Source organism: Equus caballus, chromosome 2 (assembly GCF_041296265.1).
Source record: "Equus caballus isolate H_3958 breed thoroughbred chromosome 2, TB-T2T, whole genome shotgun sequence".
Classification (NCBI taxonomy): Eukaryota; Metazoa; Chordata; class Mammalia; order Perissodactyla; family Equidae; genus Equus; species Equus caballus.
The window spans coordinates 7355513-7382908 of record NC_091685.1 but is presented as its reverse complement, the minus strand read 5'-3'; the positions used below and the strand labels follow the sequence as shown (position 1 = coordinate 7382908).

Below are 27396 nucleotides of genomic sequence, written 5' to 3'. Positions count from 1 at the left end.
AGGACATCTATCCATTTGCAACAACATGGATAGACCTTGAAACATTATGCTAAGCAAGATAAGTCGGAGAAAGACAAGTATTATATGTCGCTTTTATATGGAATCTAAACAAAGTGAAACCTGTAAAAGACAAGAGAGTAAAATTGGTGGTTAACCAGGGGATGCTGGTGGGTATGGGGGGAATAAGAGTGAAGGTGTTTATGGGTATGAACTCAAAATGAGTAGTAAATAAGCCACAGAGATCTAATGCACAGTATAATAAATACAGACAATATTGTACTATAATTATGTAATGTGATAAATATCACTACATTGGCAATCATATTACAATATATAAATGTATCAAAGTAACATGCCGTACACCTTAAACTTATCCAATTTTACATGTCAAATTTATTCAATAAAAAAAAAAGAGCCTAGCAGAAACTGGGAAATGACATGGAAAGAAAGACAAGGAAGGAAGCCTCTTGCTCAAGAAGGAAGACTCAACACATAAATTTATCTCATTTCCATATCAAAAATCACACTTAAATAACAGAAAACAATATTGTGGTTACTTTTTGTTTTGGTTTGTTTGAGAATAAAATCATGACAGACTTAGAAAATAGAAAAGGCCACTGTTAGCAGATCAGAAGTTTTTAGAAATTATTAGAAGATAATATGCAAATTTAATCAGATTAGTGGAGAAAAAGGAAAAGAGAACCACAGGCCTAAATATATGTAATAAGATATTAGTTCTTCCCAAGAAAGCCTGGAGAAAGCTAAGGTCCAGATCAATAAATGAAAAGAGTGGGGACAGCCTCAGCACAAGAAGCTCAATTATTAACTGAACTGGAAACAATCCAAATGTCTACCGCCAGCAGAATGGAAAAGCTGTGGTATGTTCACACAATCGAATTTGTTTTTTCACATAATGGAATACTGTAAAACAGGGAAACACATAATCCAATAAAAAGCTACAACAGTGGTGAATCTTAAAAACATAATAATGAGCGAAAAAAGCAAATAGAGGACTACATACCATATGAAAACTATTTATATAAAGCCAAAAAACAAGCAAAAGTAAACAGTATATTGTTCAGATATACGTATATATGTGATGAAACTTTTTAAACAAAGGAATGATAAACACAAAACTCAGAATAGTTGTTGTAGTGGGGGTGGACAACATGGAAGAATGAGAGAGAGCATGGGGAAGACAAGTAGATTGTAGTTTTTAAGCTGAGTGATAACGTTATCCATATTTTCGGTTTATCTACCACTCACATAAAAATCGCATGTTTTCTTTTGTATATATCAAATACTACCATCCTAGAAGTTTCTTAAACAATAATTTAAAAACCTAATTCAGTAATAATGAGGCCAGTCAGGCCATACTCCTCCATGCCAAATAATTAACCAAACAGCAGTAGAACATATTAAAATGGAAGAGCTGTTTTCTAAGAATGTAAACAATCTGTCCAGAAATTAATTCTAGGATGAATCTTAGCGACAGAGAATCTTAGAGAGGCAGACATAAAGGCAGGTTTAAAAAAGAGGGTAAAGAGGACTCTGCTCAGCTTTTGTAAAGTACATATTTTTACTAGCTTAAAATTCTCAAAAATAGAAAGGAGAAAAAAAAAAACTAAAGGGACTCTACTTTCAAAATAAATCACTAATCCGATAACTTCTCATCGCCTCCACAGCTACTGCCTTAGTCCATGCTGTCACTATCTCTAGTCTCCTTCTAACGGGTCTCCCCCTGTCCATTCTCCCTCAATACCCCAGCTTACCCCTCACTCCCACCCCACACACATACCTCCAGTCTATCCTCAGCAGCCCGAAGAAAGCAGATCAGGTGCGTTCTCCCAGAAGTCACATGCTGAAGTTCTAACCTCTAACGCCCCAGAATGTGACTCTATTTAGAAATGAGGCCTTTAAAGAGGTGATTAAGTTAAAAGGAGGCCATTATGTTGGGCTCTAATCCAATCTGACTGGTGTCCTTATGAGGAAATTTGGACACACACACACTGGACATGTGTACACATAGATGAAAGACCATGTGAGGACACAGCAAGAAAGTGGCCATCTGCAAGCCAAAGATAGAGGCCTCAGAAGAAACCAAACCTACTGATACCCAGATCTTTGACTTTAGCCTCCAGAATTGTAAGAAAATAAGTTCCTATTGTTTAAGTGACTCTGCCTGTGTTTTGTTGTTATGGCAGCCCTAACAAACTAATACAAGGCCATTTCCCTTTTCAAAACTATACATGGCTTCCTATCATACTTGGAATAAAATCCAAAATCCTTACCAGGGCCTACAAGGCTCCACATAATCTGGCCCCCCATCGCTTCTCCAACCTTCTTTCCCAACAACTCTTCCATTACGCTCTTTGCTCTGACCAAATGACTTTACTGCTGTTTCTCGAACATTCCAAACAGGCTCCTACACCAGGGCCTTTGTGCTTACTATTCCCTAGGTTCTACGGCCCTTGCCCTAGATACAGTATTTGCATGGCTACTCTGTCTCTTTCAACTCTTTGTTGAAATGTCCCCTTTTCAGAAATGCCTTCTCTGATCACACTGTCCAAATTAGCACCTGACTCAATCTCTATCCGCTTTTATCCTGCTGTAACTTTTTTCACACCATTTATCATTAGTTGGCTTTTTTTTTTTTTTTTCTTCAAATTTTCTGTCTGCATTCTTAAAAAGTTAGCTCTGAGGGCAGGGCTTTCCTTTTTCTTCACAGCCATATCCCCAGCACCTAAGACATCGCTTTGCACTTAGGAACCATTTAAGAAACATTTGTTGAATGAACAAAAGAATGTTAATGCCTGAATGAACAAAAGAATGCCTAACACCTAATATATGATAGGTACTTAATATCTGCCAAATGAAACAAAATATCAGATAAAATCCAACACCTAGTTTTATAAAAATCAATCAATCAATCATGTGTACACTCACACATTAAATGTATACAAAGGTATAAGAAAAGAACTAAAAGGATACAAACAGTAATATATATATATCTGAGGAGAGGAATAAAAGTAGAACAGGATGCAAAGAAGAACTTTCATGCTTTACTCTATAATGTCTAAACTTTTCCAATCTTTTGTATAAAAAAATATTCATTTATTATTTGTATAATAAAAATAATTTAATTAAAATCCAAAACTCACTCTTGAACAAATTTAGCTTTATAGAGGGTTAACTCTCATAAAAAATCAACAACAAATCCAGATATCTAAAGACAGTAATGGACAAAATGCTCTTTATCATCACTTCTATTCAACACTGTATTGGAAGTCCTAGTCAGTGAACAAAGATCCAATATATAAATAAATAAATAAGAATTACAAGGCAAAGATATTGAAAGCTAAAACAATTCATTGCAAAATATATCATTACCTAGAGAATGCAAGAGAATCAAAAAACACAACTATTAGTTCCAAATAGAGTTCAACAAAGTATCCAAATCAAGAACCATGAGCAAAAATCAAGAACTTTCCTATATCTCAAATTAAAATGAGATTTAAAAGAAGATCCCATTCACAAAAGCAACAGAAACTATAAAATATCTAAATATATACCTAGTAACAGAAACTATAAAATATATAAATATATACCTAACAACAATAGGTCACATTTCAAAAGTATTAACTTACACCTCTTAACGCATTTAATCCTCACAATAACCCTAATGAGTTATTATTCCCATTTTACAGATGAGGAAACTGAAAGCACAAAAAAGGTTTTATTTGCCCAAGCTTATTTAGCAGGACTGAACCCAAGTAACACAGCACTAGAACCCATTCTTTTCACAACTACTCAACACAGCCAACATAAGGAAAACTAGAAAACTTCACAGGAGAAAATACAAGACCTAACTAGTCATACCACAGTGTTAGGTGGGAACACCCAATACTGCTAGCATACAAATTATCCCTCCAAACTAATCTACAAATTCAAGGCAATTCCCATAAAAAATCCCAACAAGATTTTTCTGTAGAACTTAACATACTGATTCTAAAATTTATATAGACGAGAAACACAAAAATGCCAAGAACATTTTGAAAAGGGAAAACAATGAAGGGGAACTGCCCTACCAATTATAAAAATATGGTCTATTAAAGGAATTGAAATTAAACAGTATACTGCTACAGGAACACTCACAGATCAATGAAAGAGAACAGGTTACAGAAACAGAGCAGTCTGTATAATACTGTTGCAATACTGTTTATCATGAGTCAATAAATGATGCTGAAACAATAGGCAATTCATTTAGGGAGAAAAGATAGCCATCTCTATCTTACATTCAACACACAAAAATTCCAGAGAGATTATAGAGCTAAAAGGAAAAAATGTTTTAAAAGTATTTAAGAGAAAAATCTTGTAATAATATTGGAGTGAAGAAAATTTGTGCTAAACAAGACACAAAACCCAAAAGCTCCTAAAGGAAAAAAATGGAAAGATTTCACTATATTCTAATTTAAAACTTTTCAAAAACAAGTCATAAGCAAAATCAAAGACCAAATTGCATACTGAGAGAAAATATTAAGAATACGTGAGCTCCTTCAAATCAGTAAGAGCAAACAAAAACTAATAAAAATAGGTTTAAAAAGATATACAGGGGCCGGCCTGGTGGCACAGCAGTTAAGTTCACACGTTCTGCTTCTCGGCGGCACGGGGTTCTCCTGTTCGGATCCCGGGTGCGGACATGGCACCACTTGGTAAAAGCCATGCTGCGGTAGGTGTTCCATACATAAAGTAGAGGAAGATGGGCATGGATGTTAGGTCAGGGCCAGTCTTCCTCAGCAAAAAAAAGGGGAAGATTGGCAGCAGTTAGCTCAGGGCTAATCTTCCTCAAAAAAACAAAAAAAAAGATATACAAACATTTCAAGAAGAAATACAAGATCTCCAATAAATGAAATGATGCCAGAGCTCACTAGAGATCAAAGATAATCAAATTAAAACCCTGAAATATTTTTCATCCAGCAAATTACTAAATAAATAAAAAGTATTGCTATCGACTACTGACAAGGGGACAGGGTATTCTCACACACTGCTTATGAATTTCAATTGGTATAGTATTTCTGTAGGGGACTATGGTCATATCTATTTTCTTAAAATGTAAATTCTGCATATCTTTTAACCCAGTAATTTCATTTCTAGGTATCTTATGGGAATATTCACACACATGCACAAAGATATGTCAACAAAGTTCACTGCTGCAACGTTTATGATAGAGAAAAACTGGAAATTACCCAAATGTCCAAAGATAGGAGAATATGCAAATAAATTATCCTACAGCCATACCATAGCATACTATATAGCCTTTGAGACCTCATTTTCACATATATAGAGAAGACAACTAGTGACTCAGGTTCCAGTGTTAAATTGCCATTTCTAGGCCTGGATAGATAGCACTAAATCATTTTAGGTCAAGGGGGCGGGGGGAGCTTTGTAATTACATAACTTTTCATTACCTCTCCCCAACCATGTGGTCTCAAATATTTCAATGTGTGCGTGTGTACAAAATTTTTTGAAGAGGTGGGGCTCTTCTAAGATGTCAATCTTCCTCTAAGAAAACCTCTCTTCTTCTAGCTTGTTCAACCTGTCTTCCTTAATTTGCCTTCATTCTCCCCCTACTCCTCTACTGACAATAAAGACTGAAGTAGATTTTTCAAACTATGTCCAAGAATATATATTATTCTCTTTATAATAAAGTATCTACCCACTCATTTTTATTTGTTCCTTAATAAAATAAATCAACTTTTTGTGAAGAAGCCACTTTCAGTCACTAAAATTACCACAGTCAATAGCTCATGTATTTAAGTCCAAAAATACTTGAGACCACATGGTGAGGGTGAGGGGGTTGTGACAAGTTACACAATTACAAAGCCAGCCCCCCAAGTATCCTCTTTTAACCTAAAAAGATTTAGCACTCTGCCTAGACCTGAAATTAACAATTTAAGGCAAGAGCCTTAGTCATTAATTACTCTACAGCACATTTGGAACTTGAGACATCTTTGCAGTTTAAAATTGCAGACCTGGCTTAAGAAGGCAATAAAAGCATTAAATATTGTTATGCCCATCAAAGTATTAAAACTATCAAATACTTGTTTAGCTTTGCCTATAATTCTAGGCCAGGTGCAACTCTGAAGTTAAAACAGCCCATATGGTAAAGCTGATACAGCCTGTCTAAGTCAGCGAAAGCCTTCTCACCCAAGCTGCGTTAAAGCTGACCATACGAATGTTTTAAAAAAGAAAAAGAAAAAAAGGACAAAAAACTCACTGCATGGTAAAATTTAGTTCCTGCAAATTAAACCAACCTCAAAATATCCACATGCCTACTTGTTAAAACATAATACCAAACCACCTCATTTAGGACCCACCAAAATCCCATTTTGCTCCTCAAACGGCAGTCCTTCCTCATTTCTCAAAGCTCCTGCACCAGTTGTTAGGTTATGAGGTATGACTGATCATTTTAATAAGGGCCCCCAATGTGACCCTGTCAATCTTCCCTACAAGAATTGGAGTCTATTTCTCCCCATCCCTTGAATCTGGGCTAGCTTTGTAAACTCTGCCCTATACTTGTGAGATTGATGTGTGAGTCTTGGAGCCTAGGCCTCAAGATGTCTTGCAGCTAGCTTCTGCCTTCATTCTCTTGGAACTCAGCTGTCATGTAAACAGATTCAAACTAGACGGTGAATAAAAAGAGATTATGTGCAGAGAGAAGACCCACATTCTTGTCATCCCCACCAAGGCCCTAGACATGTGATTGAAGCCATCTTAGCCCCTCTAGCTCCAGCCAACCCACCAAATGAATGTAGCCACAGAGGTGAACCCAGGTAAGAGAAGCAAAAAAATTGCCCAGCCATCCCATAGAATTGTAAGAAATAATAAATCACTGTTGCTTTGAGCCACTTAGATTTTGAGGTGGATTATTACACAATAGTACTAATACACTGGCAGAACTTGAATGATTAGCAACTCCACTTCTGGCTATATACCCAAATGAATTTAAAGCAGGGACTTGAACAGGATTTGTAAACCAATGTTCATAGCAGCATTATTTACAATAGCTAAAAGGTGGAAACCCCAATGGCTATCAATGAATGAATGAACAAAATGTGATATTTACATAAAATGGAACATTATTTAGCTTTAAAAAGGAAGGAAATTCTGACACATGCTACAACATGGATGAATATTGAAGATACTATGCTAAAGGAAATAAGCCAGACACGAAAGGATAAATATTGTATGATTCCACTTTTATGAGGTATCTAGAGTAGTCAAATTCATAGATATAAAGTAGAATGGTAGTTGCCAAGGGCTGTGGGGAGAAGGAAATGAGGAGTTATTATTTAATGGGTGCACAGTTTCAGTTTGAGAAGATGAAAAAGTTCTGGAGATGGATGGTGGTGATGGTTGCACAACAATGTGAATATTAATACCACTGAATTATACACTTAAAAATGGTCAAAATGGTAAATTTTGTTATGTATAGTTTACAACAATTAAAGAGGCACCTCTTTTCACCACTTGGTTTCAGAATCAAACAGAAGAAAGACGCAGGGAACAGACAAATGGAGAGCAAAATCTCAGCTTTTATCTCTGATAAAAAGCTAAATTGAAGAACATGGCTTAAGTGTGGTTTGGAAATGGCCTGCTAATACTCTGTGAATTGAAGTTATCCACCAGAACAGAACTATTTCCCCTCAAAAGGTAGAGCCTGTCCTGCACTCAATTTACTGCACTGGCCAAGAATATGCCAAAATTTGGTTGTTGCAAGCTGGAACCAAGAGATGAAGAGGTTAAACTGAGCATGCCCCAGGGCATTCCACTGCTCTCACTAATCAGGTAAGTAAGTCACTTCTCTAGTGAAGAGGAATAAAAGAGAAAGCAGCTAAGAACATTACCAAAGTAAAGTTCCTCCAAACTGAACCAGTGTTCCCCACACTATATAGTAGTTTCAAAAGAAAAAAGAAAACAGAGGGGAAGGACTAGAAAAGAAAATTCAAGAAAATTTCCTGGAACTGAAGAACATACATTCTAGACTGTCTGAGGAATGAAGATACAGTAGTTGGGTTGATAGATTACTTAATGTGTTTGACACTAGTTAGAGACGTTTTAAAGCTCTGGTAGAGAACTAGGGTAAAATTCATGTTAGATCATGAAGAGTATTAAACAAAAATAATAACAAGGCCTCTTAGATATGACACCAAAAGCACAAGCAATCAAAGAAAAAATAAACTAGATATCACCAAAATGAAAAACTTCTGTGCTTCAACACATATTATCAAGAAAAAAAATTTTGCAAATCATTTACTTAATGAGACTTTTATCTAGAATATACACAGAACTATTACTACTCAATCAAAAAAATAACAAAGATGGGCAAAAGATTTTAATAGACATTTCTCCAAAGATATATTCTTATCTTATTATAAGATAAGAAGACGACCAATAAGCATGTGAAAAGACGTTCAACATCATCAGCCATCAGGGAAATGCAAATCATAACGAGATGCCACTTTCCATCTACCAGCATGGCTATAATCAAAGACAGACGGTAACAAACGCGGATGAGGATGAAGAGAAATTGGAATTCTCGTAAACTACTGGAGGGGATGTAAAACGGTACATCCACTTTGGAAAACAGTCTGACAGATCCTCAAATGGTTAAACAGAGTTTCCATAGGATCCAGCAATTCTACGCCTATTTATTATATACCTCAAATAAATGAAAACATATGTCCACACAAAAACTTGTACATAAATGTTCATAGCAGTATTATTCATAAAAGCCAAAAGGTGTCCATCAATTGTTGAATGGATAAATAAAATGTGGTATATCTATACAATAGAATATTACTCAGCAATAAAAGAAATGAAGTACTGATACATACTACAACACGGATGAATCTTAAAAACAGCATGCTAAGTGAAAGTAGCCAATCACAAAAGATGACATATTATATGATTCCATTTATATGAAATGCCCAGAAAAGGTAAATCTAGAGAGACAGAAAGTAAATTAGTATTTGCCTAGGAATGTGAGGATGGGGTACTGAGGAGGCTAACAAGTAAGGGGGGTGGGGTTCCTTTCTGAGGTAATGAAAACGTTCTAAAATTGTGGTGATGGATGCACAACTCTGTAAATATACTAAAAGCTACTGAGTTGTACACTTTAAATGGGTGAATTGCATGGTATGTCAATTACATCTCAATAAAGCTGTTTTAAAAAATGGAATTTGGGGCCTGCCCAGTGGTGTAGCAGATAAGTCTTCGTGCTCTGCTTTGGTGGCCTGGGGTTCGCTGGTTCAGACCCCAGGTGTGAACCTACACACTGCTTATCAAGCCATGCTGTGGCAGGCATCCTACGTATAAAATAGAGGAAGATGGGCACAGATGTTAGCTCAGGGCCAATCTTCCTCAGCTAAAAGAGGAGGATTGGCAGTGGATGTTAGCTCATGGCTAATCTTCCTCAAAAAAACAAAACAGCAATTTGAGGCTGGCCCGATTGCATAGTGGTTAAATTCAGCATGCTCCCCTTCAGTGGCCCAGGTTCGCAGGTTCAGATCCCAGGCGTGTACTGTTACACCGCTCATCAGCCATGCTGAGGCAGCAACCCGTGTACAAAATAGAGGAAGAATGGCACAGATGTTAGCTCAGGGCAAATCTTTCTCAAGCAAAAAAAAAAAAGAGGAAGATTGGCAACAGATGTTAGCTCAGGGCAAATCTTCCTCACCAAAAAAAATAAGGTAATTTTAACTCTAGAGAAAACAAAATTGTTTAAGAAAGAAAACGTAATTGTAGTAGACTACGTGTTTCAGTATGAACAACAGTTTGACACTGAATACTGGTTTATCAAAAAAATTGGGACGTATTTTAAAATAGGGAGAATTGCAGAGTTAGATCTAAATTTCATTATCAGAAAAAACCTAGTTAATGAAAAATTAATAAAGAAATTATTTATTTTAGCAACATAACTAGATTAAGATTTGTATCAAGTAAAATAAATGGAAACTGTAAGAAATCAATTTTTTTTAGGGTACATACATAAAGATTCTTTGACAAACTCTCTCTACAAGTAAATATGAATTTTTAGGCCGTGATATAATGAAATAAGAAAGCAACAAAATGGAATATAAAGATCCCTGAAATAAAGATCCATATATATATATAAACCTAACATATGACAGAGTTGGCACTACAGGAAAAAAGATAAATAAGAATCAGTGAACTATAGCTTATGGTCTTCAAACTAAGAATGGTTTTTACTTTTTTTTAAATGGTTGGAAAAAACCCAATGAAAGAATAATATTTCATGATATATGAAATTATCTGAAATTCAAATTTCAGGGTCCATAAACAAAGTTTTATTGGAACACAGCCACGTTCATTCATATACGTATTGTCCATGGCTGCTTTTGAGTTACAAAGTCAGAGCTGAGTAGCTGTGACAGAGACCATACGTGGCATTTTCACAGCTGTGCACTGCTGCTCGACGCCCTAAAAACTGCAGTGAGGCACTTATAATTCAACAGCATTTCAAGTGCCACATGTATCACTGTACTGTATTTTTTTAAACAGCAGTGCATATTCATATGTCCAAATAAGGAAAGAAGTGAAAAGTGGAATTCAAATGTCACACTTTTAGTCTTTTTGTTACCAACTTAAATAGCAAAGTACTATGCTAATTATGTAATATTCTAGCTGTGCTAAATGAATAAAACATTATTACCAGACTAAGCACTCATCACAATAATCTCAACTCACAGGAAAGCAACATTCAGAAAAATTAGAAAATTTAAAACAAAATATCTCATTACAGTAGAATTTCTTCACGAAAATTAAAAATGAAAATGAGACTGAAAGCAAAGTAAGTTTCTGAGTGGCTCATTTGTTAGCCAAGCAAGGAAATCTATTTACCAATGGTGAGTTAGATTGTGTTTGTAGCAGTTGAAGAAATTTATCCAGAGAAAATATACTTGTTAAGACTATTAGCCTTTTGGTGAGAACCAAACAGCTCAAAGAGTTGAGGGCATTAGTAACAATATTGATAATCAGTTAAAAACAAGGCAAATGATTTCCAGACTTTTGGCTCCTGATGTATCAACAGATGTTACCAATACTGCTCAGTTGTTTTGTTTTATTTTGTTTTGTTTTGGTGTGGAAGATTGGCCCTGAGCCAACATCTATTGCCAATCTTCCTCTTTTTGCTTGAGGAAGATTGTTGCTAACATCTGTGCCAATCTTCCTCTATTTTGTATGTGGGATGCCACCACAGCATGGCTTGATGAGTGGTGTGTAGGTCTGCGCCCAGGATCCAAACCAGCAAACCCTGGGCAAGCAAAGCAAAGCATGCAACTTAACCCCTATGGCACTGGGCTGGCCCTGCTCAGTTGCTGTTTATGCAAGGAGTCAGTGCCAAGTTTGAAGAGACTGAGTAATTAGCCTCTATGGATATTCTGCATAGAAGAACTACAGACAAGAATATTTCCTAAGAGGTTGAGAAAACATCGATACAATACAGCATGAAACAGAATATAATGTTACCATTAATGTTGGTAAAAATATGTACGGAGCAGAAAAAAGGTTTAGTTGGACAAATTTACCTTTTGTGAGGTATTTCAAAGCCTATGATTAGTCACTGTCTTACTCATCAGCAGTACTTTGCAGAAAACATTTGAATCCACCATGCATCAGTGAACCAGTAGTGTCATTTGCTCTGGTAGACTTTACAGTCTTCAGTTGTGTGAATTTTTGTCAGAAACAGAAGCTGACTATCTTGAATTGCCTTTACTGCAGAGGCTTACTGTTTCATGCCTTAGCAATGGGAACGTTTTATTGCATTTTTTTGAGCTCAGGCTAAGACTGAAATTTTTCTGAAGAACAGCCTCCAGCCACTATTATCAAACACCAAATGGCTTTGGAAATTAGCTTTTGCTGCAGACTTGAAAATGTCTCTTAATGAATTCAAGGCAAAATGACAAAACAACACTTACATGCAAAACTTATCTTACGGTAAAGTCATTTCAACAACTAATGTTATCAGAATCACAAGTAATGGCAAGCTGCTTTACACATTTCCTGTGCTGTCAAAAGTTAAAACAAGAAGCCATATCTCCATTCCCACACAAATTTGCAGCAGATACTCTTCTAAGCAAACACTACTGTTCCAGCAGTGTTTTGCAGACCTTAGTGCAAGCACAAAGGAAATGGCCTTATTTCAAAGTCCTTTTACCTGTGCAATTGAGGAGCTTCCACCTAAATTTTCAATCAAGAAGTGATTAATCTATAATATATTGACATGCTAAAAGGCAAAAATATCAGAAAAGAATCTAATAAAATTCTGTAAGTACATTCCAAGCAACAAATATGCTCAATTAAAATCATATTCTCATGGACTGATATCAGTATTTGGGAGTCTCTGTCAGTTTGAAAACACATTTTCAAAGATGAAATATCTAAAATCTCATTAAAAATCAGTATTAATAGATGAACATTTACAATCAACTTTGATGACATTTACAATAACTTTGAATCCCCAAAAAGCAAAATGTTATCCCAATAAAGAAAATTTCACTCTTCTCACTGGCAGAACTGTATTACCAAAAAAAGTACTATTATTATATTTTGAACTTAATTAAAAAAACATTAAAATTTCTAGAAATTTGTTTTCTTTCTTGTCATGGAAGTACCTACATAATTTCTTTAATTTTGCCTCTTGACTGACAAAGCCTAAAATATTTATTATCTAGCCCTTTACAGAAAACCTTTGGCAACCTCTGGGACTTTTCAAAAGGTATGCTTGGACAACTAGTTGACCATTTTTCTTTTCTTTCTTTCCTTTTTTCTTTGTGAGGAAGATTGGCCCTGAGCTAACATTTATGCCAATCTTCCTCTACTTTGTATGTGGGACACTGCCACAGCATGACTTGATGAGCACCGTGTAGGTCTGCACCGGGATCCAAACCTACAAACCTCAGGGTGCCAAGGCAGAGCATGCGAACTTAATCACTAGGCCACAGGGCTGGCCTCTAGCTGTCCATATTTTTTTAAATGGCAATAAAATTAGATCTTAACCCAAATGTAAAAAGCAAGCAAAACTGTAAAAACTTTCAGAAGAAAATAAGTTTAAGATGAAAAAAACACAAGCCATAAATTAAAAAATGAATAAATCTGATTAAACTTTAACACTTTATAAACAAAGGGTAAAGATTAGCTATAGAGACTTATAGATTATACTTGCAACCCATATAACCAACAAAGGATTAGTACTCAAAGTAGGTAAAGAATTCTTACAAGTCAGTTTAAAAAGGGAAAAGAACCCAATAGAAAAATGGGCAGTTCAGAAAAGGAGCAATCCAATGGCCAGGAAACATGAAACAATGCTTGATCTTATTAGTATAATGGAAAACACAAATAAAAAAGACTCTTTTTTGGGGGTGAGGAAGATTGGCCCTGAGCCAACACCTGTTGCCAATCTTCCTCTTTTTGCTTAAGGAAGATTCACCCTGAGCTAACATCTGTGGCAACCTTCCTCTATTTTGTGTGTGGGAGGCCTCCACAGCAAACCTTGATGAGTGGTGTGTAGGTCCACGCCTAGGATCTGAACCCCTGAACCCCGGGCCATGGAAGTGGAGCGTGCAAACTTAACCACTACACCACTGGGCCAGCCTCCAAAAAAGATTTTTTTAAGGGAAAATATTTCCCACAGATCAGATTCTCAATAATTTTTTTAAAAATCTAACAATATCAAGAGTTGGAAGGAATGTACAGAAGCGAGAACTTTAATGCTTTATTGGCATAAATGTAAAATAGTACAACCAATTAGAAGAGTACTTTGGCAACATCTAGTAAAATTAAAAATGAGTCATTTCACTTATAGGTATCTACTTATATGCATATGTTTACAGATACATAGAAAAACCCTCAAATGTGTGTACAAGGAGTCATGCACAAAACGGTCACTGAAGCACTGGAAACAAATGCCCAACAATCAGAGAAAAGATAATTGTGGCAATCATAAAACAAATATAACAGAAAAACTGGGAATAATCTAAGTGACCAGTAATAGGAAAATAGATAATTATGATGTAGTCATACAAGATATTAAATAGCATTTAACACAAATAACTAATACTATACTCGATAGCATGGACAAATCTCAAAAGCAATGTTAAACCACCCACCCTCCCCAAAAAGCAGGTACTGAGACATCCAATGTGATATAATTTCCATTTATGTAACGTCTTAAAACATGCCAAAACAATAATATATACTGTTTACAGATAAATGTGTATTTAATAAAAAGTATAAAATATACATAAGAATGGTATATATACCAAATTCAGATAGTGGTTAAGACTGGAAAAAGAGTGTAGGAAATGAGATGGGAAGGGCAGTATCAAAGAGCTTCAACTGTATCTGTATAATTTTATGTCTTAAAAATTTCTTTTTGATCTGAAACAAAAGAAACAAAATTATTTTTGAAAGTCTGAAAAACATATCCTTATATAACAATCAAGCCAGAGGAGAAAAGGATGAAGCAGTCAGAGATGGAAGGAAGACATGAGACGGGCACTATTCTAGGCACTCGGGATACAGCAGTGAACAAAACAAAGTCCTTGCTCTCACGAACAAATAAACAGTACAGGAAACGGCAAAAAGTGCTATGAAGGAACATAAGAGTAAGAAAGAGTATAGGGGTGGGGAACCTGAGTAAAATTGTTACTTTATCCAGGGTGCTATTTAAAGCCATGAGATTGGATGAGATAACAAAAGGAGCAAAGGTAGACAGGAAAGAGAAGAGGTCCCAGGACTGGGCCCTAGGCACTCCAAAATTCACAGGTCAAGGAGACAAGGAGGAACCTGAGAATGAAGCAGAAAAAGAACCAAACAATACTGACCCAGAAGCCAACCGTAAAAAAACATTTCAAGAAGCAAAGAATGATCAACTGTGTCATATGATACTGAAAGGTCGAGTAAGATAAGAACTTGAGAACTGACCCATTGTAAAGGTTATTGGTGATCTTGAAAATAGCTATTTTGGTACAGCAGTAGTGGCAAAAACCCACTCTGAGCTCAAGAAATAATGAGAATAAATGAACTGCAGATTGCATGCACAGACAACTCTTTTAACAAGCTTCGCTATAAAGGAAACCAAGAAACTTGAGTAGCTGGAAGGGCACAGCTCAGAGGCAATGTGGAGTAAAGAAATGTTTTTCCCCTGAAAATAGGAACAATGGCAGCATATTTGTATGCTTACGGGAACGACCCGGTAAAGTGGGGAAATTGATAAAGAATGGAAGAGGAACCACTGCTGGAATAACTGATTGATGAGATCAATAAAGAGGGGATGAGATGTGGTGCACAAGTGGAGAGACGGGTCTTAGGAGTATAGACAGTTGATTTATTAGTAACAGAAGAGAAGGCGTGCAAAGACTCAAAGAGACTAAGTCCCTCCCTACAAAAACTTCAGCATAATAGAGGGGAAAGACAAACTGAACTTAGAAAAATATGGAACAGCTTGAAAAACTGCTACAGGGGTACACAAGACTGTAAATAACTCACATGTGGGAGGGGAAGATTGAAGGAAGAGAGTAGAAAGGATTCACTGAGGAGGTAAGGCTTGAATTCACAAGGCAAACATAACCAAAGAATACAGCACGTGCCAAGAAAAGGAGAAAATAGCACAACACAAGATGAAGCTAGAAAGTTAAGAAATGAAAAATGGGGGCCAGCCTGGTGGTGCAGTGGTTAAGTTCGCACGTTCCACTTCTCGGCGGCCCAGGTTTGCCAGTTCGGATCCCGGTGTGGACACGGCACCGCTTGGCAAAAAGCCATGCTGTGGTAGGCATCCCACATATAAAGTAGAGGAAGATGGGCATGAATGTTAGCTCAGGGCCAGTCTTCCTCAGCAAAAAGAGGAGGATTGGCGGTGGTTAGCTCAGGGCTGATCTTCCTCAAAAAAAAAAAGAAATGAAAAATGGAGGGCCTAGGACCTTATCTGCCATGGGAAGAAGTTTGCTTAGAAGGAACCAAATGAAAGAACACAATCCATTTACACTCTAATTAGTGCTGAGTATCTGCTCAGTAAATGTGTTTTCATAGAACAGCATTTTAGGCTATCACGTAAAGAGCACTAATAGGGTTACTGTAAAGATTAAATGAGGGGCCAGCCACGTGGCTGAGTGGTTAAGTTCTCGCGCTCCGCTTCCCTCAGCCCAGGGTTTCGCTGGTTCGGATCCTGGGCATGGACATGGCATCACTCATCAGGCCACAGTGAGGCAGTGTCCCATGTGCCACAACTAGAAGGACCTACAACTAAAAATACACAACTATGTGCTGGGGGGATTTGGGGAGAAAAAAGCAGGAAAAAAAAAAAAGAAGATTGGCAACAGTTGTTAGCTCAGGTGCTAATTTAAAAAAAAGATTAAATGAGATAATCTATGTAAATGCCTTAGAACAGTACTTAGTACATAGCGAGCACTCAACAAATACCAGCTATTAGAAGTAGGAAGATTAATTATTGGTGGTAATGGTATTAAAAATGTATTATCTCTCTAATCACCTCTCCAGAGGATCAAGTGAACTTTCCAAACTACAATCTACTTCCAACCCTTCTAAAAACAGTGTAATCCTGGTCCAGCCATGTAACTGAGTGCCCCTCCCCCTCAAAAAAACACTAGAAAGGGCTAATAATCTACTAAATCTCCTGCCAGGTGGATAGGCCTAATGACTGACTTCATTCTGGGAAACAGTATGAATATGAGACCTGTGTCAGAGTGGAAGTCTCAGAAAAGAACATGTTCTTGTCTGCCAGGTCTCCCAATTAGAGAATATCCTAGAAACAGACCAGATTACCAGAGGTTATCCTATATATCTACCAAACCCATTATGATTGGGTCCACACTCAAAGGATTCAGTTGGGAATAAACAGGCTTTTTAGGTAAAGAAAATCTGACAATCTAAATATCCTATAAAACGATACTGATTAAGTTGTAGTATATCTACATAATGGACTTCAAGGTAGACAAAACATATTGTAAAACAGTAAGAAAATGTTCATGACTGTTAAATATGGCATTATACCATTTTTAAAATATATAAATTATAAATGCATAGCAAAAAGGACTGAAGATTACAAAAAATGTTATAAGTGGTTAATGCCAGGTGGAACGACAGTGGGGATTTAAAAAATTTTCTTCTTGTTATCTAAATTTCCTACAATGACCATATAATATTTTTATTTATTGACTGATCTTTTTTAATTACTAAAAAGTAAATAATACAAGTCAAATCTCTCCTTCCTTTCCCTAGAGAAATAATCTTGCTGAATATCATTCCTAATCATTTCTATACATATCTAAATGTAAAAAGATGATATTTTAGGTAAATATATAATGGAAGGTGTTGTTTTTTGTTGGGGTTTTTTCCTTTTAAAAATGGAATTGTACAATATATTTTGATTTGCAACTGGCTCTTTTCATTCAATGATAAATCATAGGACATCTTTCCATATCAATATACAAAACCATCTCTCTTTTTCTACAGCTATATATTATTTTCATGTAGAACTGTATAATGGACAATAAAGTTTGTTGTTAATTTTTTGCTATTACAAATGGTGCTGCAAATATAAGTTAATAACTGTGAACATATTAAAACAAATTGCTAACATTTGAGTGCTTACTATGTGCCAAGTACCATAGGCTTCTACGTGAATTAAATATACTACAATATCACGGTATACATTACTATTTGTATAATTCACATTTTTTCTTCTGTAGACTGCCTATTCATTCTTGTTTTCTCTGAAAATCAAGTAATTATTTTTTTAAAACTGGCCAGGATACAAATTTGACGTAGAAAATTTCTGGCAGAATATCCCTCAGAGTTCCATGAAAATGCCTGGCATATAGGCACTCATGCATTTATACATTCTACAAATACTGAGAACCTACTGTGTCCTGGGCAACGAGTGAACAAGACATATATCATCTCCATACTCATGGGTTTTAGCCTAGCTAACACTGGTTAAATTGAGTTAATAAGGGGAAAGCAAAAAGAAAACTGAAGAGGGGAACGATCAATTAGAGAAAGACTAGTACATACTTATCAGTGCACACCATTCAATACACAATTATAATTTCCTCCTGAAGTCTTGCCACAGCCTATGGATCTAAGCTACTACGTTCAGATTCATCTTCTTAAAACACTGCTTTACTTATGTCATTTTCATGCTCAAGAACCCCAAACCTCTCTCTTAGCATTTCCCAAGTATACTTCACCCATTGTCTACATTAGCTATTCCAAACCTTCACCACTAAAGGCTTCCCCTAGGTTTCCCACTACAGACGGTCCCCAATTTAACAATCGTTCGACTTAGGAGTTTTTGACTTTATGATGGTGCAAAAGTGGTACGCATTCAGTAGAAACCATACTTTGAATTTTGATCTTTTCCTGGGCTAGTGATATGCCGTACGATACTCTGTTGTGATGCTGGGCAGCAGCGGTGAGCCACAGCTCCCAGTCAGCCATGTGATCACGAGGGTAAACAACTGATACACTTACAACCATTCTGTATCCATATGACCATTTAATTACATGAGATATTCAATACTTTATTATAAAATGGGCTTTGTGTTAGATGATTTTGCCCAACTGTGGGCTAATATAAGTTTTCTGAGCACATTTAAGGTAAGCGAGGCTAAGCTACGATGCTTGGTTGAAAATTAAAGGCATTTTTGACTGACGATATTTTCAACTTATGATGGGTTTATCAGGATATGACCCCACTGTAGGTCAAGGAGGATCTGCACTACCCCTACCACTCCTTAAAGGACTACTTAAGTAAGCTCAATGCCTACCTTACAGGACAAAACTCTATAAAGCAAGAACACTCAAAATCTCACTGCCTGCATCCACACTGTTCATTACACTTTCCTCCATTTTCAGTGATTTTCTCTTTCTTCTAAAATCAATCCCTTCGTGAATTTTTTTTTTTTAAAGATTGCCACCTGACCTAACATCTGTTGCCAATCTTCTTCTTCTCCCCAAAGCCCCCCAGTACATAGTTGTATATTCTAGTTGTGAGTGCCTCTGGTTGTGCTCTGTGGGACGCCGCCTCAGCATGGCCTGATGAGCAGTGCCATGTCCACACCCAAGATCCCAACCGGGAAAACTCCGGGCCACCAAAGCGGAGCACGCAAACTTAACCACTCGGCCACGGGGCTGGCCCCACTTCGTGAATATTCTTGATCCTGTCACCTCACTACCATCTAAGGATACTGTTCCATCTAGTATCTCCTATCTTCAATCTTTCCCTCTCTACTATTCTTTTTTCCTCAGGCAATGAAACTGCTCATGTCTCTCCTAAATTGAAAAAACTCTCCCTTGATCCCATATACTGCTTTATCCTAAAACCTCCTCTCCCCTCTAAAACCAAGCTTCTTTAAAAATGTCTACCTCACTATCTAAAACTTCTTGCTTTTATCACTCCTTAACTCACTGCAATCTCGCTTCTGCTTCCCTGGCATTCCTTTTAAACTGCTTTCACCAGGGATGAATAATTTCTTGGCTCTCCAAAAGACTCTTTTCAGTTCTTATATTACGATTTCTCAGTATAATCTAACAATGATCATTCCTTGCTTAAAGCACTCTCCTCCACTGAGTCTTCTTTACAAAAAAAAAAAAAAGCCACTAACATCTAGTTTTTCTCCTGCTTCCTAACTGCTCTTTTTCAATTTCAATGGTTTATGAGTTTCTCTTCTTCTATGTCTTTTGCCTTACAGAGATATGTTAATGTGTTCAAGGTCACTAACTAGAGATGGGAAACTAGACAGACAAATGACAAAAAACGCCATATTTTACACATTCTAGCATCTATTACGTTTCAGGTATTTCTGCTTCAGTATCTGCTCCCTGACTCTACCAGGAGTCTAGATGGACTAGAATTCTTTGAAGGCAAAAGAGCTCTTACCATTGCTCAGTTCTTCAAAAACAGAGATTTTTTTTTTTTATATAATTTTATATATATATATATTTTTTTTTTTTTTTTTGAGAAAGATTAGCCCTGAGCTAACTGCTACCAATCCTCCTCTTTTTGCTGAGGAAGACTGGCCCTGAGCTAACATCCGTGCCCACCTTCCTCTACTTTATATGTGGGACACCTACCACAGCATGGCTTGCCAAGCGGTGCCATGTCCACACCTGGCATCCAAACCAGTGAACCCCGTGCCGCTGAAGCAGAACGTGCGCACTTAACCACTACGCCACCGGGCCAGCCCCAAGAGAGATCTTTTCAATGCTAAATCCTATTTCCAAAAGACACATTTTAGTTAAGAATGTTCTTCCTAGTCATACCAGCCCATCAGCGCACACTGTGGAAATCAGTCTAACAAATGCTAACAAAGATATGTTTATAAAAGTCATATTAGTATTCAGTATATTTAATGTATTTCAACCATACAAGCACTTATTTGTTAAATGAGCTTGAGTCTCACACAGTAAGACCTAGCCTGCCTCCACTTTACAAGATTAAGAGGGTGCAATCGAAATCGAGTTTTGGATTCAGGTATCTGATGAAGGAACTGGATGGTGCCAAGCTCCTAGCACTTATACACATGTAAGTACATGATTTTTTTTGTAGCTCTAACATTCTATGGTCTTATCATTAATGTGTATATATACTACAAATGCAATTGTTGCCTCATACACTGAAAAAAACCATTACTAGTCCAGAGGTTTCAGTTATAAAATTCAACAGATAAACCCATGTTCTTCTCATCCAATACAAAAGAAAATGTTCTCTGGTGTATATTCTTCTGATATCTGAGATGTGCCTAAAGCTTCTGCTCAGAAGTTGAGTCACTCCACTCCTCTTTGGGAATCCAGCAGATGTAGTGCTCTCAATGCAGCTGTCCTGCTCCCTTGGATTGTGAACCTCCTTCTATTCATCAGTGCACAATAGTAAACTATGTAACAAGTGTTCAGAAATAACCTGTACCTTATTCAGCACATATCTATTATTTTCTACAGTATATTGGGAATTTACTAGGATAACCATCTCCTCACTTCTAACAGCCTGACCAAAATTTAAATTAAAAGTGTTCACCGTTCAGAAGCCTACATGCCTCTTCATATGTTCTGCTCCCCTCCCCAACCCCCATAGAACTACAGGTCTTTTTACAAACCAGGTAGACATGGAAAGTGTTTTATACTTATTTAAGTCAATCCAAACTTCCTAAGTGCTCTTCATTATTAAAATAATTTACTTTTTAGACTACACTACCATTAATCCTGTCCATCTAGAATTTCTACTTTACATCAATAAAGATCTGAACAATACTTCCCAACCTGAAGTCCCTTAATCCTTCCAGAAGAAAAGGAAATCAGTACATATCAATCATTTATACAGATCCCTAAAAAAAGCAGAATAGATGTCCTAGAGATATGCTTAACATTTCAAAAAAGCTGAATACAAATTACACATATAAAGAAGTAAAACTTCACAGGCCATTACTTAATACATGCAGACTGGTAAAGAAATCTTTCCAGGCATTATTTCACCATAACATTCCTTCAGTCAGGTCCATCTGTGGAGCTTACTCACACATTCAAAAGACATATAATTATAATATGATAGATATATACTATAATGGACCATGTACAAAGTCCTACTGAAGTACAGTGAAAAGGGGGATTGGGTCTGCCTGGAAAGGCTCCACAGAGATACCATCTGAGTGGGTCCTGGAAGGATAATTCAGCTCTCTAGGCTGCAGGTGCCTCATGTCTGTTTCTGGTTACAAAAATTCACAGAATTTAACTTTAGGTTGGATAAGTCTTTAAAAATCACCTAGGGGGCTGGCCCCATGACCGAGTGGTTAAGTTCACGCACTCCACTTTGGGAGCCCAGGGTTTCACCCACTCAGATCCTGGGCACAGACCTAGCACCACTCATCAAGCTGTGCTGAGGCAGTGTCCCACACAGCAGAGCCAGAAGGACCTACAACTAGAATATACAACTAATGTACTGGAGGGCTTTGGGGAGAAGAAAAAAAAAATCATCTAATATTGATGTTTTCCACCATTACTTTAAAGTACGAAAATCTTTTCTTTAAGGGCCTTATTGAAACTTCAGAATATAAGACAGATAAAAGGGGACCTACTCTTTTGAAAGGAGATGAAATTATTGGAAAACAATGCTGTTCTAATCAATCCTCTTTTATTTTTATTTTTTTGAGGAAGATTAGCCCTGAGCTAACTGCTGCCAATCCTCCTCTTTTTGCTGAGGAAGACTGGCCCTGAGCTAACACCCATGCCCATCTTCCTCTACTTTATATGTGGGATGCCTACCTCAGCATGGCGTGCCAAGTGGTGCCATGTCTGCGCCTGGGATCCAAACCGGCGAACCCTGGGCCGCCAAAGTGGAACATGCGAACTTAACTGCTGCGCCACCGGGACGGCCCCAATCCCCTTCATTTTAAAATAAGAAAACTGAGACACTAAGGACAATGATTTGACAAAGACAACATAAAGACAGAATTGCAACATCGTATTCAAAGAATATCTCTTAAGCACTACCTCCTCTTGGCAGTCTTTCCTAACTTTCTCCCCAGGTGGAGTTCACCATTCCTTACTTTATTCCCCAATATAACTAGCATATACTTCCATTACGGCTTCTATGAAACTTCAGTGCCCTAATTTTACCTTTTTTATGCATCTGTATCCCTCTACTACATTGGAAGCTCCCTGAAGGCAGGAACTGTCTTAATCATCTTTGTATGCCCAGCACACAGAATAAAATATTAAGTTATATTTAACCAAGTTTCAGAAATGACTTAAGATAGCTCACTGCCTGGCACACAGTAGAACGTAATAAGTACTTGTCCAATGAATTTGCCGAAAATGAGGTCATTAAGTGAAACACTACATCTAAAGCAGTTAGAAAAGTATCTGACACACAGTGTATATTCTATAAACATTAGTTGTTACTATGTAACTTTATATAGGCAGGAAAAAACTGAAACTGTTATTGAACATTTAATCTGGGAGGCAAAACTTAAGCACCTATTATCAAGGTTTCAACTTGCTCATTTACATGTTATAATACAATCACATCTTTCTTTCTTTCTTTTTTTTTTTGGTGAAGAAAATTGGCCCTGAGCTAACACCTGTTGCCAATCTCCCTCTTTTTTTTTTTTCTCCCCAAAGCCCCAGTGACATAGTTGTATATCCTAGTTGCAGGGCATTCTAGTTCCTCTATGTGGGATGCCGCCACAGTATGGCTCCATAAGCAGTGCGCAGGTCTGCACCCAGGATCCCAACCCGTGAACCCAGGGCTGCCTAAGCAGAGTGCACGAAGGTAACCACTCGGCCACAGGCTGGCCCCACAATCACATCTTTGACAGAAAAAGAGAAAACTTAGCCCATCCATAAAGATCTCTTGAGCCTGTAAGCCTGGGGAAATAGTACAAAGAGTTGGGTACTGTCAATCTCTAGACCTGGAGTGAAAGAAGAAATTAGGCCAGTCTTAAACTTAGGGCTAAATCACTTCTTTCTAGACCTCAGTTTCAGTCATCTGTCAACTGGAGTAGTGAGGAGTAGAAAAGATTCTAAGGTTCTTTCCCGCTCTAACAATGCAGGGGCTTAGAACAAATTGGGACCTCGAATCCTTCAGCTTTCAATTCAATATGAGTAAGAATTTTATAAATATCAGTAAATGGTGCACTGGATTTGGTGTCAGATGGACAGGGTTATCCTACCAGCTCTGCTAATTATTTACCTACGTAAGTCTGAGAAAGAAGTAAACTTTCTGGATCTTAATTTCCTCGACTGGTAAAATGAAGTCGTAGGACAATATGATCTCTTTTTAAAATACATCATAGTCCTGACATTCTATGAAATAAGCTACCTCTGAAGGAAATATCAGGGGGACGGAGCCACCAGTTATTAGAGATGTTCAGAGGAGTCCCGCACAAACCAAAAGTAGAGAATTTCACCATTAGAAGAAACCTCACAAGTCTTCTATGACACACCCAACTGAGACCCAAGTTCTCTCTCAAATATTCCTGGAAGAGGTCACCCAACCATTCTAGTGATGAGGAACAACCCATGGAAACAAGCCACTTCATCTTAAGCCAACTCTGATGCCGAAACTCTTTTACTGAAGCCACATCACCCTCCAGTAACTTCCACCCATTCGTTCTACCTCTTTCAACTAAGGGCACCTAAAATATTTGTGGATGGGGACAATACGCCCCTTATATATTCTCTCCGAAATCCCCATCTCTTTCAACCTTTCCTCATAATATAATACCAAGACTCCCTCACCATCCAACCTGCCTTCCTCCGAGAAACCTCCATTCTTGTTTTGAGCGAATGTCAAAATTACTCGATCAGCCTTTCCCATTCTGACATCCAGATTCCTTGCGGAACCCAAGATTTCCCACTTGTCCAGCTGACACCGGATGGAAGCCACTAATTGCCCTTGCCACCTCCATCCAAGGAAGCATTTGGGGTGGGAAGCGTGCCCCTGTTGCTCCTTCGGGAGACACGGAGACAAGAAGCGATGGACGCAGCCACAGAGAGGCCCGCACCCTGCTCTCCTCCCCGGTCCAAGCCTCCTCCCTCACCGGTACTGCTTGGGGTCGCTGGGAGACTTGACGATCTCAGGGTCTCCGGCATTATTGATAGACACCCTCCGGCCCTCCTCCTCTGATTCATCGGCTCCTAGTCGGGCAACGCGGCCGCTCTCGCCCAGATCCTGCCCACCGGGCTGCAGGTCAGGGCAGCTGCAGGTAGATTTCGCCTTGTTCCTTCCAGGCATGATCAGATTAGAAAAGGGTCTGGCAGCAGCCGAGTCTTCGCGCGGACCCCGTGCTTCAATTCTCCACAGTGCCCCGAGCTCTCGCCCGGCCTCACACAACTTCCTCCCGGCGGCACAGACTGCAGCAACCGTGACTCTCCCCAGCATTCACCACCAAGCCGGAGCGATGGGCATGCCGCTCCCCAGGGCCCACCTCCTCCCGCTACTCCTCCAGCCGCTCCACCTCCTCCGCGTCCCAGAGGCGGTGGCGGCCGGAGCGGGCGGTGGCGCTGCCGCAGCCGCGGGGAAGGACAGGCCTGAACCCCTCCCCCAATCCGGTCTCCCCCACGCCAACTTCCCTCATCCCCCCGCCCTCCCGGCCTCCAATGACGCTACTGACTCTAGCCAATCAAGAGGCAGGAAAGCAGTCACGCGGACGTAAGCAACCAATGGGAACAAGCAACAAAAGGAACCAAAGAGTCCCGGCCGGATTCTCAGAGCGCCCAGAGAGCTCTTCGAAACCTAGGGTGGGCGGGGCGAGGGAGAAGGGGCGGAGACCGTGGCGCGGAGGACGACGGGAGGAGGGAGCTTGAGCGACCGCGCCGCGTTTGTGACGTACGCGGCGAGTTAGTTGTGGAGGAGGCCGGTTAATAGTGCTCCGCGGCTCAGAGAAAAATATTCCCCTGATGAGAAGACTGAGAAGCGAGTGGAGAAAATGAGTTCCCAAGTTTTTCTCCTCATGCGTGTCGTATGTTGTGCATCCTGCCCCTCAGACCGGGATCAGAGCCTTTAGGCGTGACTCAGCACGTAAAAAAGGAGTACACCGGAAGTATTTTTCTTGGCCGCCGGATGGAAACTGCTGGGGAGTGGAGGGGAGCTAAGCTGAGCGCTGGAAATAGCCGTTGTGCTTCTCCCCGTTATCGCCTGCCAAACTTTGGTGCTATTCGCCCTCGTGGCCTAAGAAAGTGCTTAGAAGATCGGTGTAGATGTGCTCACTCTTCTAGGAGAAAAGATTCTTTTAAGCTCCCTCACAAGACTGGAGTCCACAGTTAGCATTAAGCTCAGCCAACTTTTTATTGAGCAGCTACAGCGTGTCAGGCTTCTGCCAAGTCCCTTTTACCAGAGTTTTTTCTGCTTGTAATGGCCTTTGGTGGGCAGTCATCTGAAATGTAACTGAAACAGACGTACTTGAAAAATAAAAAGCAACTAACATGTTAAGATGCAATACACTGGGGCCGGCCCAGTGGCGCAGTGGTTGAGTGCGCAGGTTCTGCTTCTAGGCGGCCTGGGGTTTCCCGGTTCAGATACTGGGTGTGGACATGGAACCGCTTGGCAAAAGCCATGCTGTGGTAGGCGTCCCATGTATAAAGTAGAGGAAGATAGGCATGGATGTTAGCTCAGGGCCAGTCTTCCTCAGCAAAAAGAGGAGGATTGGCAGTAGTTAGCTCAGGGCTAATCTTCCCCCACCCCCAAAAAAACATGCAATACACATACCATGCAGCAAGAGATCCTAGCACATAAAAAGAATATCTATGAATGAATGGAGAAAGACTTGAAGCAGGGAGAAGTGTTGATGGCTGTTACAAGTTTTTAAGTTTTTCTAGGCCTCCCGAGCTTGCGATGTGGAATAAAATCATTGAAGTTCTTGCCTTATGGAGCTTGCATTCTAGTGAGGAGAAACAGACAATGAAATAAATGAGATATTTTAAAACAATGCTAGGATGACAAATAATGGAGGACAGGAGAAGAAGGAGTTGGGAAGGAAAAGTGCAAGGATTCAGGAAGGAGGTGATGAAAACCTGAACTAGGGCAGCCGATGAGATAAATTAATTGAAAAATATTGTTCAAACATCCCAGTTTGTTTTCATACATCTTTTCAAGAAACTGTCAATTTTTAAACTAAGCAACTCCACTAGACTGATCTCCTTCAGAGCAGTATTTTTTCTTTGTATTTCCAGTCCCTAGCATGGCTTCTTAGTACCTGGTAAAGCAGTCACTAATTGCTGTTGAATAAATACGAAGTAACACGTCTATTTTAAGGATTGGTTTCATTTGTTTGTTTTCTTACTCTCCAAAGCAAATACAGTAAGAAATCTTCAGATTCAGCCAGTAAGAAGAATTTTTTAACTGAAAACGAACACATCATAAAGTATGACATGTTAGTTTTTCCCTTGTAAAAGAGGCCTCTGAATCTTACAGGTAACTAGACTATAGAAACATGATAACAGTCTATGGTAAGGCATTCATTTATTCATTCAATCAACAAATTGAGCTCCTAATATGTGCCAGACACTGGGAATAGAGTAATAAACAAGAAATTTCCCTGTTCTCTTGGAGCTTACAAGAAAACTGGCCTGGGAGATAGTAAACAAGCAGCACATTTTTAAATTTATCATTGTGAATAGTTCTAGAAGGAAAAATATGGAGGGACCTAGTTGAGTCAGAGAATTTTTCTAAACAAGAGACATTTAAGCTTACATTTGAAAAATGTATAGGAATTGATATAGGAATGTACAGGAATATACTTTTTTTTTTAGGAAGATTAGCCCTGAGCTAACATCTGCTGCCAATCCTCCTCTTTTTGCTGA

At 38.5% G+C, this 27396-nt stretch overlaps 1 protein-coding gene across 3 annotated transcripts in view; it reads right to left on the bottom strand.

Annotated features, from left to right (window-relative positions):
- Positions 1-25879, bottom strand: part of NRDC (nardilysin convertase) — a 96258-nt gene extending 70379 nt beyond the window's left edge. For 2 of the 3 annotated variants that reach the window (XR_011436353.1, XM_070259980.1), the window contains exon 1: positions 24636-25367. Coding sequence is in view for 2 of the 3 variants with exons in the window: in XM_070259980.1 (XP_070116081.1) it covers positions 24636-24976 (341 nt within the window). In the remaining variant the exon portion in view is untranslated. Of the gene's footprint in view, positions 1-24635 lie in introns of all 3 variants that reach the window. The other variant, XM_001491279.5, reaches the window with a different exon arrangement.
- Positions 25880-27396: the final 1517 nt, after the last annotated feature.